Source organism: Anolis sagrei, chromosome Y (genome assembly GCF_037176765.1).
Source record: "Anolis sagrei isolate rAnoSag1 chromosome Y, rAnoSag1.mat, whole genome shotgun sequence".
Taxonomy (NCBI): Eukaryota; Metazoa; Chordata; class Lepidosauria; order Squamata; family Dactyloidae; genus Anolis; species Anolis sagrei.
This window is the reverse complement of record NC_090035.1, coordinates 13599034-13613860: the sequence shown is the minus strand read 5'-3', so window position 1 is coordinate 13613860 and position 14827 is coordinate 13599034. Positions and strand designations below refer to the sequence as shown.

At 43.0% G+C, this 14827-nt stretch overlaps 1 protein-coding gene across 1 annotated transcript; it reads left to right on the top strand.

Annotated features, from left to right (window-relative positions):
* Positions 1–2905: 2905 nt before the first annotated feature.
* On the top strand, positions 2906–14727 carry LOC132782095 (Golgi apparatus membrane protein TVP23 homolog A). The gene is made up of 8 exons (XM_060786767.2): positions 2906–3002; positions 5965–6044; positions 6519–6663; positions 8576–8665; positions 10620–10745; positions 10931–11062; positions 11547–11636; positions 14562–14727. The coding sequence occupies exons 1-7, from the start codon at positions 2991–2993 to the stop codon at positions 11604–11606; spliced, it is 645 nt and encodes a 214-aa protein (XP_060642750.2). The 5' UTR covers positions 2906–2990; the 3' UTR covers positions 11607–11636; positions 14562–14727.
* The last annotated feature ends 100 nt before the right edge of the window (positions 14728–14827 follow it).

Genomic DNA, 14827 nt, shown 5'->3' with positions numbered 1-14827 from the left:
AAGGAGAAAGAGAAGGAAGGAGGAAGGAAAGAGAGAAGGAAGAAGGATGAAAGTGTGGAAGGGATGGAAAAAGTGTGAGGTAAGGAGAAAGGAAAGAGAAGAAGGAAGGATGAAAGGAGAAAGAGAGAGAGGGAAGGAGGGACAAAACAGAGAAGGAAAGACAAAATGGAAGGAAGGAAGAAAGGGTGGAAGGGAAGGGGGAAGGAAAAAGAGAAGGAAGGAAGAGATGAAGAGAAAACTAGAAGGATGGATGGAAGGAATGAAAGAAGTAAAGGATAAAGGAAAGAGAGAAGGAAAGGAAAACAAAAGGGAAGTAAGGAATGAGAATGAGGGAGAGAGGGAGGAAAGAGGGAAGGAAGGAAGGATGAAAGAGTGGAAGGGAAAGATGGAAGGAGAAAGAGGGAGGAAAGGGAGATAAGGAAGAAGGAAAGATAGAAGGAAGGAAAGACAAAAGGGAAGGGAGGGAGGGAGGAAGGAAGAGAGGGAAGGAGGAAGGAAAAAGAGAAGGAAGGAAGGACAAAAGGGTGGAAGGGATGGAGGGAGGGAAGGAGAGAAAGAAGAAAGGACAGGATGGTGAGATAGAGGAGGACCTGAGAAAAGATCCCAAGGGGCTGCATCCGGCCCCCGGGCCTGGGTTTACCCATGCCTGATCTATAGGGAAGCCCAGCCATATTTTTAAATATTTTTTACCCCAAATAAATCAATGTTATGGTAGGACTAGACACAAGAGATCTAATGTTTTCAATCTGTGGTATTCTTTGAGATGGATCATGGGCATTGTAGTCCAAAAAATGGAAACTTTCGGGGTACCTTTCCCTTGCTTTCTGTCAATGTTTTGCTCCTCTTTCCTTTTCTGTATCTTTATTGCGATAGTTTTGTCCAGTTTTCCTCCTTGTCATTCATCTGAAGCTGAGATTCTGTGACTCCTGCTTTGGACGAGCCAGGATTCAAACCCAGATCTTCTAAGGCTTCCGTCCTTGCATCCCAACAGGAAACCATTAAAACCAGTAAGCCCAGAACAAACACTAAACACCACTGTGAACATGAGTTGGCATGACTGTTGTTTACACTCTTCCCGTTGAATTGGCTTGAGTTTCGCGGAGGCCTGTTTGGCACCGTTCAACGTTTCAAGACGCCGTTTGGGTGTCAGAGTTTGCAGCCCAAACAAAAGCCCATAATTCGATGCCTTGAAATCACATGACTTCCTTGAAACACTTGGCTTAATCCCCACTTTTGTTTGTTTTACTGTTTCCTTGGCTTGGCCAGGTGTGGTTCGAGTTTGGAGCCCTTGTTTTGGATCAACACCAAATGCTCCCTTCCAGTTTCACTTTTGAATCAGGATGGCTTTGGGTTGCATCTACACTGTGGAATGAATGCAGTTCGGTATCACTTTAGCAGCAATGACTCCATCCTTTGGAAACCCTTGGATTTGTATTTTTGGGTGGTGGGGGTGGGGACATCTACTCTTCTCTGGGTGCATCCACACTGTGGAATTAATGCAGTTTGGAATCACTTTAGCAGCTGTGGCTCAATGCAATGAAAAACCTGGGATTTGTAGGTTTTTTTTGGGGGGGGGGGCTTTTCTCTGGGTGTATCCACACTGTGGAATTAATGTGGTTTGGTACCAGTTTAGCAGCCGTGGCTCAATGCGATGGAAACCCTTGGATATATTGTTTTGGGGGGAACATTTACTCTTCTCTGGGTGCATCCACACTGCGGAATTAATTCAGTTTGGTGCCACTTTAGCAGCCATGGCTCAATGCAATGGAAACCCTTGGATTCGTTATTTTGGAAGGAACATTTACTCTTCTCTGGCTGCATCCACACTGTGGAATTAATGCAGTTTGGTACCACTTTAGCAGCCGTGGCTCAATGCGATGGAAACCTTGGGATTTGTAGGTTTTTTTGGAGGGGACGGGACATTTCTCTAGGTACATCCACACTGTGAAATGGATGCGGTTTGGTACCACTTAGCAGCTATGGCTTAATGCAATGGAAACCCTGGGATTTGTAGGGCTTTTTGGGGGGGGGGGGGGCATTTACTCTTATCTGGGTGCATCCATACTGTGGAATTAATGCGGTTTGGTAACACTTTACCAGCTGTGGCTCAAGGTAATGGAAACCCTTGGATTTGTTGTTTTGGGGAAAACATTTACTCTTCTCTAGGTGCATCCACACTGTGGAATTAATGCAGTTTGGTACCACTTTAGCAGCCGTGGCTCAAAGCGATGGAAACCCTGGGATTTGTAGTTTTGAGGGGAACATTACTCTTCTCTGGGTGCATCCACACTGTGGAATTAATGCGTTTTGGTATCACTTTAGCAACTGTGGCTCAGTGCGATGGAAACCCTTGGATATGTTGTTTTGGAAGGAACATTTGCTTTTCTCTGGCTGCATCCACACTGTGGAATTAATCCAGTTTAGTACCACTTTAGTAGCCATGACTCAATGTGATGAAAATCCTGGGATTTGTAGTTTTACAATGTCATCTCTGCCCAAGAGTATCGCATTACAACTCCCAGGATTGCATAGTATTGAGCCATGGCAGTTAAGGTAGTTTGAATCTGCATTAATTCTGCAGTGTAGATGCCATCCTGGATAGCTATGCAAGTTGTGCTCATAATATTCCTGGTTTTTTTGGACTACAACTCCCATTATTCCCTTAAGGTGGGATTTGGGAAATTGGGAGTTCTCGAAATGCATCTCTTATTTGAACGGTTTATTATGGTTAGCAGCAATTTGTGAGCTGTAATTCTAATATTTGTATATTGCATATTTGAAATGGCATTGTTTTTAAGGTTGTGAGCCACTATGGACCTCGATCCAGAGACGAAAGCAGGGGAATAATAGTATTGATGATGATATATTTTCCCCTTCTCGGCAACCAGCGTTCCCTCCCTATTGAATCGGTCCTGCAGGACCTCGGTCTCCATGGCAACGGGAGGAAGGATGCAGGAAACCCACCGCAGCATCACTTCCGCAGAGAAGAGATGATGAAGCAGGTAAGACCTTAAAAGGGGAATTTGAGAGAATTTTAAAAGGGAGGTGGATTAAGAAATGTTTCATTATGGGGGGAACCCCATATCTTCACCTCCGGACACCCCAAAATCTGATCTGTAGCATTGTTTTCATGGGTTTCCAACAAGGATGTTTGCTATAGATATATTTAAAGATGCAACGGGATCCTGTAAAATGTGGCATTTTTAATGTTGAGGTGGTCTATTAATCCAGAAGTGAAGGGAGGGGGGTAATGGGATTAAAGGCATTATGGCCGTGTTTCTCAACCTTCCTAATGCTGCAACTCCATGTTGTGGTGACTCCCAACCATGAAATTATTTTCACTGCTACTATTATGGATCATAATGTAAATATCTGATATGTAGGATGCATTTTCTTTCAAATACCCGATACACCCAAATTTGAATACTGGTGGGGTTGGGAAAGGATTGATTTTTGTCATTTGGGAGTTGTAGTTGCTGGGATTTATAGTTCACCTACAATCAAAGAGCATTCTGAACTCCACCAACAATGGGATTGAATCAATCTTGGCACACAGGACTCCCATGAACAACAGAAAATATTGGAAGCGTCTGATGGGCATTGATCTTGAGTTTGGGTGTTGTAGTTCACCTACATCCAGAGAGCACTGTGGACTCAAACCATGATGGGCATCCTGAACTCCACCAACATCCTGAACTCCACCAACAATAGAACTGGGGCAAACTTGGCACACAGAACTCCCATGACCAAAAGAAAATACTGGAAGGGTTTGGTGGGCATTGACCTTGAGTTTTGGAGTTGTAGTTCACCTACATCTAGAGAGCACTGTGGACTCAAACAATGATGGATCTGGGCCAAACTTGGTATGACTAATCAATATGCCCAAATGTGAACACTGATGGCTTTTGGGGAAAATAGACTTTGACATCTGGGAGTTGTAGTTGCTGGGATTTATAGTTCACCTACAGTCAAAGAGCACCCTGAACTCCACCAACAATAGAATTGGGACAAACTTGGCACACAGAACTCCCATGACCAACAGAAAATACTGAAAGGATTTAATGGGCATTGACCTTGAGTTTTGGAGTTGTAGTTCACCTACATCCAGGGAGCACTGTGGACTCAAACAATGATGGATCTGGGCTAAACTTGGCACGAATACTCAATATGCCCAAATGTGAACAATTAAGAAGCTTAGGGAAAATAGACCTTGACATCTGGGAGTTGTAGTTGCTGGGATTTATAGTTCACCTACACTTAAAGAGCATTCTGAACCTCACCAATGATAGAATTGGGCCAAATTTCCCACACAGAATCCCCATGAGCATCAGAAAACAATACTTTTTTTCTGATGGTCTTTTGCAACCCCTCTGAAACCCCCTCCTGACCCCCCCCCCCCCCAGCGGTCCCAACCCCCAGTTTGAGAAACGCTGCATTATGGGATGTAAGAGATAGAAGAAGGAAGGAGATAATATGGGAAGGGAAATAGAATCAATGTGGTGTTTCCCCTCTATGGATAATGAAGAGAAAGGTCCTAAATTATCCAGCACCGCAATGAGTTAATATATTGGCTCCAAAACTCCACTCAGAAAAGCTAATGGGGAAACCACATCTCCCAGGGGTCTAGATCACTGAAACGTGGCAATTAAAATTGTGCCAAAGTGCATTGATAAGTATTTATAACTGGGAAAAGATTCCCCCTGAAATGAAGGAGGGAGGCTCCATGTGCAAAATGTCCAACTGATTGTGAAAAATGAGTGGAAAATACCCAAATTCCAATTAATCCAAGGGGATTGCGACACCGTTAAAGAGATGGATTTGGGAAAGAGATCCAAGCAAGATAGAAAGCATACAGAAAAGGAAACATAGGGTAGACTGCATTTCCCAGCATCCTGGTTATTATGCGGTGGAGGATGTTGGGAATTGCAATCCAATGAAGCAGTGTTGCTCAACCTAGCGGTCGAGTTATGAGTGGCTTTCAGAGGGGTCACCAAAGACCACCAGAAAACACATATTTCTGATGGTTTTAGGAACCGCTTTGGCATCGTTGTTTGGGTTCACAGTGCTCTATGGATGTAGGTGAACTACATCTCCCATTACTGTTAAATCACCCAAATCCCTCCAGTATTTTCTGTTGGTCATGGGAGATCTGTGTGTCAAGTTTAGTTCAATTCTATCATTGGTGGGAGTTCAGAATGCTCTTTGATTGTAAGTGAACTATAAATCCCAGCAACCACAACTCCCAAATGTCAAGGTCTATTTTTTCCCAAACTCCACCTTTGTTCACATTTGGGCATATTGAGTATTCGTGCCAAGTTTGATCCGGATTCATTATTGTTTGAGTCCACTTTTCTCTCTGAACATAGGTGAACTACAATTCCAAAACTCAAGGTCAATGCCCACCAAACCCTTATAGTGTTTTCTGTTGGTCATGGGAGTTCTGTGTGCCGAGTTTGGTTAGTTCGATTGTTGGTGGAATTCAGAATGCTCTTTGATTGTAGGTGAACTATAAATCCCAGCAACTACAACTCCCAAATGTCAAGGTCTATTTACCCCAAACTTCACCATTGTTCCCATTTCAGCATGTTGAGTATTCATGCCAAGTTTGACCAGATTCATCGTTCTTTGAGTCCACCATGCTCTCTGGATGTAGGTGAACTACAACTCCAAAACTGAAGGCCAATGTCCACCAAACTCTTCCAGCATTTTCTGTTGGTTTTGGGAGTTCAGTGTGCCGAGTTTGGTTCAATTCCATCATTGGTGGAGTTCAGGATGTTCTTTGATTGTAGGTGAACTATAAATCCCAGCAACTCCATTTTTAGCAATGGGAGTAAACTCAACCTAAAGGGGGAGAATAAGAGAAAAAAAATTGGGGCCTGGAAAAGTGGGGTTAATGGGAGTTTTCCATGCTGAATTTGGGACGATCAGAGGGTATTTCCCCTCTTATTTTGGTGCATTTTTCAGACTTTGACAGACGACACCGAAGATGTCTCCCTTGACTTTGGAAGCGAAGAGGAGCTGGCATTGAGCAAAGCCAAAATCAGGTAGAAGCAATGTCTTAAATCAGGCAGGGGCAAACTTGGGCCCTCCAGGTGTTTTGGACTTCAACTCCCACAATTCCTAACAGCCTACCGGCTGTTAGGAATTGTGGGAGTTGAAGTCCAAAACACCTGGAGGGCCAAAGTTTGCCCATGCCTGCCTTAGATGATAATTTATGATAATTTATTCATAAAGGATCGATAGGGAAACAGTTTGCAAAGCCTATGATAAAAGCAGGACTTTAAATTATGATTACCTGATGGACCCACTATATTTGCAGCAGGAGGTTTAAACCATTATTTTAAGTGCTGTATAAATGATGATGATTAATCCGATTGGACAGATGTTAAGAGAAAAGTGTATGTTTATGTTCCTATGAATGCAAATTGCTGTCGGTCAGAGCTGGCCCTTATTGGGACCAATGGACGGAGGAGGGAGGGTCCTTTAAGGCCACTTCTCACCTTCTGCCGTCTTCCTAGGCACCCGCTGGCCACCTTCTTCCACCTTTTCTTCCGGGTCAGTGCCATCGTGACTTATTTGCTCTGTGACTGGTTCAGCAAGAGCTTCATCGCTTGCTTCGTACTCATCCTCATCCTCCTCTCCTTCGACTTCTGGTCGGTCAAGGTATGAAGGGTCTCCTTCGGTGTTGCACCTGAAATGGGTCGGCATCTCCCTCTCCTGGATCTGGACGGGGTGGAAAAACTCTGTCTATTCTATCTGTCTGACTGTCCGTCCATCCATCCATCCATCCATCCATCCATCCATCTGTCCGTCCATCCTGTCTGCCAGCTGGATCTATCTATCTATCTATCTATCTATCTATCTATCTATCTATCTATCTATCATCCATTCATCCACCTTTCCTCTGCTGTCTCTATGTATGTATGTATGTATGTATGTATGTATCTATCTATCTATCTATCTATCTATCTATCTATCTATCTATCATCCATCCATCCTTTCTTCCTTCATGTCTTCCTGCTCTATCTATCTATCTATCTATCTATCTATCTATCTCTCTATCCATCCATCCATCCATCCATCCATCCATTCATCCATCCTACATGTTTGATCTATCTATCCATCCATTCAATCTGCCGGCCCTACCTTCCTTCCTTCCTACCTACCTACCTACCTACCTACCTACCTACCTACCTATCACCCATCCATCCATCCTGTCTACTTGCTCTACCTATCTAGCTCTGATTGATCTATCTATCTATCTATCTATCTATCTATCTATCTATCTATTTACCATCCACCCACCCATCCATCCTTCATGTCTTCCTGCTCTATCTGTCTGTCTGTCTGTCTGTCCGTCCGTCCGTCTGTCTATCTATCTATTCATCCTACATGCCTGATCTATCCTTCCATTCAAACTGTTGGCGTTATGTACCTACCTATCTACCTACTTACCCATCACCCATCCATCCATCCTGTCTGCTTGCTCTATCTAGTTCTGCTTGATCTATCTATCTATCTATCTATCTATCTATCTATCTATCTATCTCTTACCTACCATCCATCCACCCACCCATCCAACCTTTGTTTGTTCCTGCTCTATCTGTCTGTTTGTCTATCTATCCATCCTACCTTCCTGATCTATAATTCCACCATTCATTCTGCCACCTCTACCCACCTACCTACCTACCTATCACCCAACCATCTATCCTGTCTGCTTGCTCTGTCTATATTGATCTATCTATCTATCTATCTATCTATCTATCTATCATCTATCTATCTATCTATCATCTATCTATCTATCTATCTATCTATCTATCATCTATCTATCATTTATCCATTCATTCACCTGTCATCTGCATCTATCTATCCATCCATCCATCCACCTATCTTGCCTTCCTGTCTGTTCATCCATCTCTCCATTCATCTTGCCTGTTCTGTTCTCTCTCTCATATCTAGCCATCCATCCATCCATCCTGTCTTTCTATCTCACCTATCTGTCAATCTGCCCATCCGTCTGCCCATCTATGTATTCAAATTGCCTGCTTTGTTATCTGTCTATCTATCCGTCCATTTGTCCATCCTGTCTTCCTGCTCTATTTCTATTTGTCCATCTGTCTGTCCAACCATCCATCCATCTGCTATCTATCTATCTATCTATCTATCTATCTATCTATCTATCTATCTATCTATCATCTATCTATCCATTCATCCTGTCTGCCTTCTCTCTCTCTCTCTGGCTCTGTCAGTTTCCCTCTCCTTCTCTCTCTCATGTATCCCCATCCATCCATTCATCTTGTATGCTGCCCTATCTATCTACCTATCTACTCATTCATCCATCCTGTCTGATGCACACACTCTATCCATTCATCAACTCATCTCTATTTATCTATCTTTTTATCCTTTGATTGCTCTTTCTCTCTCCATTTCTACCTCTATCCAAGTCTTCTTTTATTTTAACACATCTATTATTTATATACATCATTTATATTATTATATACATTATTTATATACCTTTGTATTTCTATCTATCCAAATAAAGAGATGTTTTTTCCCCCTTTCCTTTTCCTATGAGAACGTCACTGGCCGGCTTCTGGTGGGCTTGCGTTGGTGGAACCAGATTGATGAAGATGGAAAGAGCCACTGGGTTTATGAAGCCAAGAAGGTACATTTTTGCAGTGATTTGGGAGGGAACCCCAGAGGTCATCTAGTTCAAGCTGGTTTCCTGTAGGAAGACATCACTATCTAACTATTTATTATTTATTTATCGTGTCAGGGGCAACCAGACGATTGTATTACATTTCTAACAGAACAAAAACAAACAGACACAAAACAAAATTTGCAAGCTTGGTAGTTGATTAAATGTCCTTTGACCAGTATCTGGCCACTTGGAGTGCCTCCGATATTGCCGCAAGAAGGTCCTCCATTGTGCATGTCACAGGGCTCAGGTTGCATTGCAGCAGGTGGTCAGTGGTTTGCTCTTCTCCACACTCGCATGTCGTGGATTCCACTTTGTAGCCCCATTTCCTAAGGTTGGCTCTGCATCTCGTGGTACCAGAGCGCAGTCTGTTCAGCGCCTTCCAAGTTGCCCAGTCTTCTGTGTGCCCAGGAAGGAGTCTCTCATTTGGTATCAGCCATTGGTTGATGTTCTGGGTTTGATCCTGCCACTTTTGGACTCTCGCTTGTTGAGGTGTTCCAGCACGTGTCTATGTAGATCTTAGAAAACTATTTCTTGATTTAAGTCATTGACATGCTGGCTGATACCCAAACAGGGGATGAGCTGGAGATGTCTCTGCCTTGGTCCTTTCACCATTGGCTGCAACTTCCCGGCGGATGTCAGGTGGTGCAATACCAGCTAAACAGTGAAATTTCTCCAGTGGTGTAGGGCGCAGAAACCCCATGATAATGCGGCATGTCTCATTAAAAGCCACATCTACTGTTTTAGCGTGGTGAGATGTGTTCCACACTGGGCATGCATACTCAGCAGCAGAGTAGCATAGCGCAAGGGCAGATGTCTTCACTGTGTCTGGTTGTGATCCCCAGGTTGTGCCAGTCAGCTTTTGTATGATATTGTTTCTAGCACCCACTTTTTAAAGAATGAATGTATAGTGCTCCAATGTGATGGACTACAACTCCCATCAGGCACAGTCATCACAGCCAAGGGGATGATAGGCATCCTAGTCTAAATGGCCCCATACAAATCCTTGGTTCAAAGAATAGATTTGGGATGAATATCTCATGTTTGGTTTAGCTTGTTTTCAGATGCACGCAACAACAAAATTTTAAGGAAGTTTGTCGCCTCCACTTGAGGAAATGATTCCACTCTCTTTGAATTCAAATTCTAGAATTGGGTAGTTCCCACTTCTGGTGAATTCTCATTTCCATTTTCTTGCAAAGATATTTTTGCTGACAACAGCCTCAATCCAGTGTCTAGGACTGTGCAATGTATCGGCAACTAATGCGTGCCGATCCCAGTAAGGTGGCCTTTTGCAGCTGGCAGATGGTAATTTTGTTAGGGCCGATTGTGTTTAAGTGCAGGCCAAGGTCTTTAGGCACTGCACCCAGTGTGCTGATCACCACTGGGACCACCTTGACTAGCTTGTGCCAGCGTCTTTGCCGTTCGATCTTTAAATCCTCATATCATGTCAGCTTTTCCAGTTGTCATCTTGTCATCATATTCAGTCATAAAGGATTGCTTATGATATTATGAATGATAATAATAATAATAATAATAATAATAATAATAATGTATTGCCTGCCTCTCCTTTTGGCTCAAGACAGAGTACAACAAGGTTCAAACAGCGAGATAAAACAAAACACTATTAAAATATATATGACAAATATACACAGGTAAAATACAGATTATGATGATGATTATAATAAATATAAATGTACTGAGGCTGAGAGAGTGTGCCTAAGGTCCCATTCAATGGGCAAGATAAAAGTCAAACTCTTGTCATCTTCATCCAATACTCAAAAACGATTGTTTTGTGTTGAGTCTAAAAAATTAGATTTTCGTGGCAATTTTCATTCTGGGGAGGCTTGCTGAGATCCAAACCCTGAACTTTGAAGACTCCTGGGATTAAAGCCACTTGTTTTCGTCTTATTTCCAATTACAGGTCCCTTCTGCCACTGCCCCGACCGAAGCCGAAGCCCGGATATTTTGGCTGGGGTTAATTATCTGCCCCATTATATGGACTCTCTTCTTCTTCAGCACTTTGTTCTCCTTGAAACTCAAATGGCTGGTAAGGATGGGACCCCTTTCTTAGGGTGTTTGTCCACACTGCACGATTGCAGCACTTCGATTCCATGTTAAAGGCTGCAGCAACACTGGGATTTTTTAATTTGGAGTTTGCTCAATTGTTTTCAGCCACTTTTCCAAGAGGATTTGCTAGATTTGGGACTGAAAAAAGTCCTTTTTCTTTGGCAGGCGCTGGTCACGGCTGGCATCTGTCTCCAAGCGGCAAACCTCTATGGCTACATCCACTGCAAACTCGGAGGGTCCCAAGCCATGCACAAAAACGTCACTGCAAGATTCCCGGGGCAAAAGATTTTCCAGAGGGTACGTTCCACAAAGGGACCCCTAAAGGCCATGCAAACCAACCTCGTTTTGCAATGCAGGTGCAGTCTGGCCAAGGCAAAAGGGAGAAGGGCTACGTCTTCCCTCAATCTAGACCGGGCATGGGCAAACTTTGGCCCTCCAGGTATTTTGGACTTCAACTCCCACAATTCCTAACAGCCGGAAGGCTGTTAGGAATTGTGGGAGTTGAAGTCCAAAACACCTGGAGGGCCAAAGTTTGCCCATGCTTTGTCTGGACTCCAATTGATGTTTGCCTAGAATCATGTTGGCCTTTTGAGCTGCAGCATCACACAGTTGGCTCAACCCCGCAACATTTGGAGGACCTCCAGACTAAGAATATCAGAGTCACATTGGAGGGCCTACCAATGCCTGGACTAGAGGAACCCATTCTGTATGTGGATAAACAAAGCCCTAGTTCTGCGGATACGGGGGGGTCTTATTGGCAGATCTTTCCTCGATTTTGCAGGAAATGCCGGAGGAATTCCAGAAGACAGTCCTGAAAGGGATGGGGACCCGGAATCATTAAGAGGAAGGAGCCCAGAGAGAGGGATGACTGGTAAGATGCATCTGGATAATAATAATAATAATAATAATAATAATAATAATAATGATAATGATAATAATAATAATGTGTTGTTGAAGCTTTTCATGGCCGTAATCACTGGGTTGCTGTGAGTTTTTTGGGCTGTCTGGCTATGTTCCAGAAGCATTCTCTCACAACATTGGGATGACTGGAAAGATGCATCTGGATATTAATGATCATGATGATAATAACAACAAAAACAACAATAATAAAAATAAGTGGGTTGTTGTCAGTTTTTTCGGGCTGTATGGCCATGGTCTAGAGGCATTCTCTCCTGACATTTCGCCTGCATCTATGGCAAGCATCCTCAGAGGTAGTGAGGTCTGTTGGAACTTGGAAAAAGGGATTTATATATCTGTGGAATGACCAGGGTGAAAAAAAGGACTCTTGTCTGCTGGAGATAGGTGTGAATGTTTCAACTGACCACCTTGATTAGCATTTGATTGCCTGGCGGTGCCTGGAGCAATCTTTTGTTGAGAGGTGATTAGATATCCTTGTTTGTTTCCTCTCTGTTGTTGTACTGTTCTAATTTTAGAGTTTTTTTAATACTGGTAGTCAGATTTTGTTCATTTTCATGGTTTCCTCCTTTCTGTTGAAATTGTGGTCAGTTGAAACATTCACACCTAGCTCCAGCAGACAAAAGTCCTTTGTCCCACCCTGGTCATTCCACAGATATATAAACCCCAACAGACCTCACTACCTCTGAGGATGCTTGCCATAGATGCAGGCGAAACGTCAGGAGAGAATGCCTCTAGTCTAGTACATGGCCATATAGCCCGAAAAAACCTACAACAACCCAGTTGTGAGGTCTGTTGGAAACTAGGTAAGTGAGGTTTATATATCTGTGGAATAATGTCCAGGACAGGAGAAAGAACTCTTGTCTACTTGAGGCAAGTGTGAATGCTGCAATTGGCCAGCTTGATTAGCACTGGATGGCCTTGTAGCTTCAAAGACTGGCTGATTGCTGAGTAGACATTAAATGCTAATCAAGGTGGTCAGTTGCAACATTCACACTTGTCTCAAGCAGACAAGAGTTCAAACTATGAAAATTAATGAAATCTGGCTACCAGTATTTAAAATAGTATAATATATTGCATGTATATATATATATTGTAAGCTGCTCTGAGTCCCCTTTAGGCTAAGAATATAATAAATAAATAAATAAATAAATAAATAAATAAATAAATAAAAACTCTAAAATCAAGACAGTAAATAAAGAGCAGCACTCAAAAAACAGGGTAATTCCTGACATGATTCAATCAGGGCTAGCTAACACCTCCCAACAAAGGATTCCCCCAGGAAGGAAGCAGCCAGACCTTGAAGCTGCAAGGCCATTCAATGCTAATCAAGGTGGCTATTTGCAACATTCACACTTGCCTCCAGCAGACAAAGAGTTCTTTCTCCCATCCTGGACATTATTCCACAGATATATAAACCCCACTTGCCTAGTTTCCAACAGACCTCACAATCTCTGAGGATGCCTGCCATAGATGAATACTACTAATATGAACACAAATACTACCAATACTACTACTACTACTACTACTAATAATAATAATAATTTGGACTTTTGAGCTCCTTTGAGACCAATGGCATTTGGTTTCAAGACAGTGAGAAGTAGAGATAAGCTTCCACTGCACTCGCCTCCGGGCTCCAGTGGGAAGTTATTTTGCAAATCTGGAGCACGAGACGCAACGGCATTCCCCTCCGACGCAGTTCAAACCTCACATGAGGTCTCAGCCTCTTATGGAGAGGAACTGAAATCTCCTCTTCTGCCACAATCCTGCCCACGTTCCTCCCGACTGCCATCAGATTGCAGATGGGACCAAATGGGGAGGGAGGGCCAATATTCCAGAAGACAGGATTAGGATACAAAAGGACGTCTGCAGATTAGAAAGCGGATTGGACAAAACCAACACAATGAAAGTCAACAAGGAGAAGTGTAGGATCCTTCCCTTAGGCAGATAAAACAAAATGAACCATACTTTGCACTTTAACAACACAACCATTCAATGCTTCCCGCCAAAATGGAACTGTGGAGGAGGGTCTACTGAACAAGCCAAAACCTACCGCATACCAGTACTGCCATCTGTTGAGGAGTTATGAAGGTCAGAGAATCATAGACCCCTAGAGTTGGAAGAGACCTCGTGGGCCATCCAGTCCAACCCTGCCAAGAAGCAGGAAAAACACATTCAAAACATCCCCGACATTTGAATACTGTTGGGGTTGGGAGGGATTGATTTTATCATTTGGGAGTTGTAGTTGCTGGGATTTATAGTTCACCTACAATCAATGAGCACTCTGAACTCCACCAAAGATGGAATTGGACCAAACTTGGCACACAGAGCCCCCACAACCAGCAAAAAATACTGGCAGTATTTGGGAGAAATTCACCTTGATTTGGGGGAGTTGTAATTCACCTACATCCAGCGAGCGTTGTGAACCCAAACACTGATGGATCTGGACTACATTTGGCACACATACATTGTACGCTGAAATTTCATTACTTGAGAAGTTTGGGAGAGATTAACCTTGAGTTTTGGGAGATGTAGTTCACTTACAACCAGAGAAACTGTGACCCCCACTAACGATGGACCTGGACCAAACTTGGCACGCAGAACTCTCATGACCAACTGAACCTACTGTAGGGGTTTGAGGGGAACCCAAACAATGATGGATCTGGAGGTCTTTGGAGAGATTTATGGGAGTTGCAGTTCACCTACATCCAGAGCACACTATGAATCCAAACAATGATGGATCTGGGCCAAACATGGCATGCATACCCGATATGCCCAAATTTGAATACTGGTGGGTTTTGAGAAGATCTGTATAAATATATACTAGTAGTAAAAGTAATAATAGTGATGTTGTTTAAGTTATTCTTCTATGTCATTTCAGACTGTTAGATGCTCATAGTCCCGAAGGAGAAATGTGCCTTTATATGGTTTTGAGACTAACTGAAGAGCAAAGCGGATGTGAAGCAGACAGAAACAACACCAGAAACACTCCTGAAATCGAAAAAGAGATGTACTTTAAAAATAAAAACACCATCTAACTTTCTCAATGGTTGACTTCACATGTGATGGAAAATAATAGTTACTGAGACCGTTCAAGCGTTCAGTTTGTCTCTTGTAGCAAAACATTGTACTATTGTCCATAAAAGA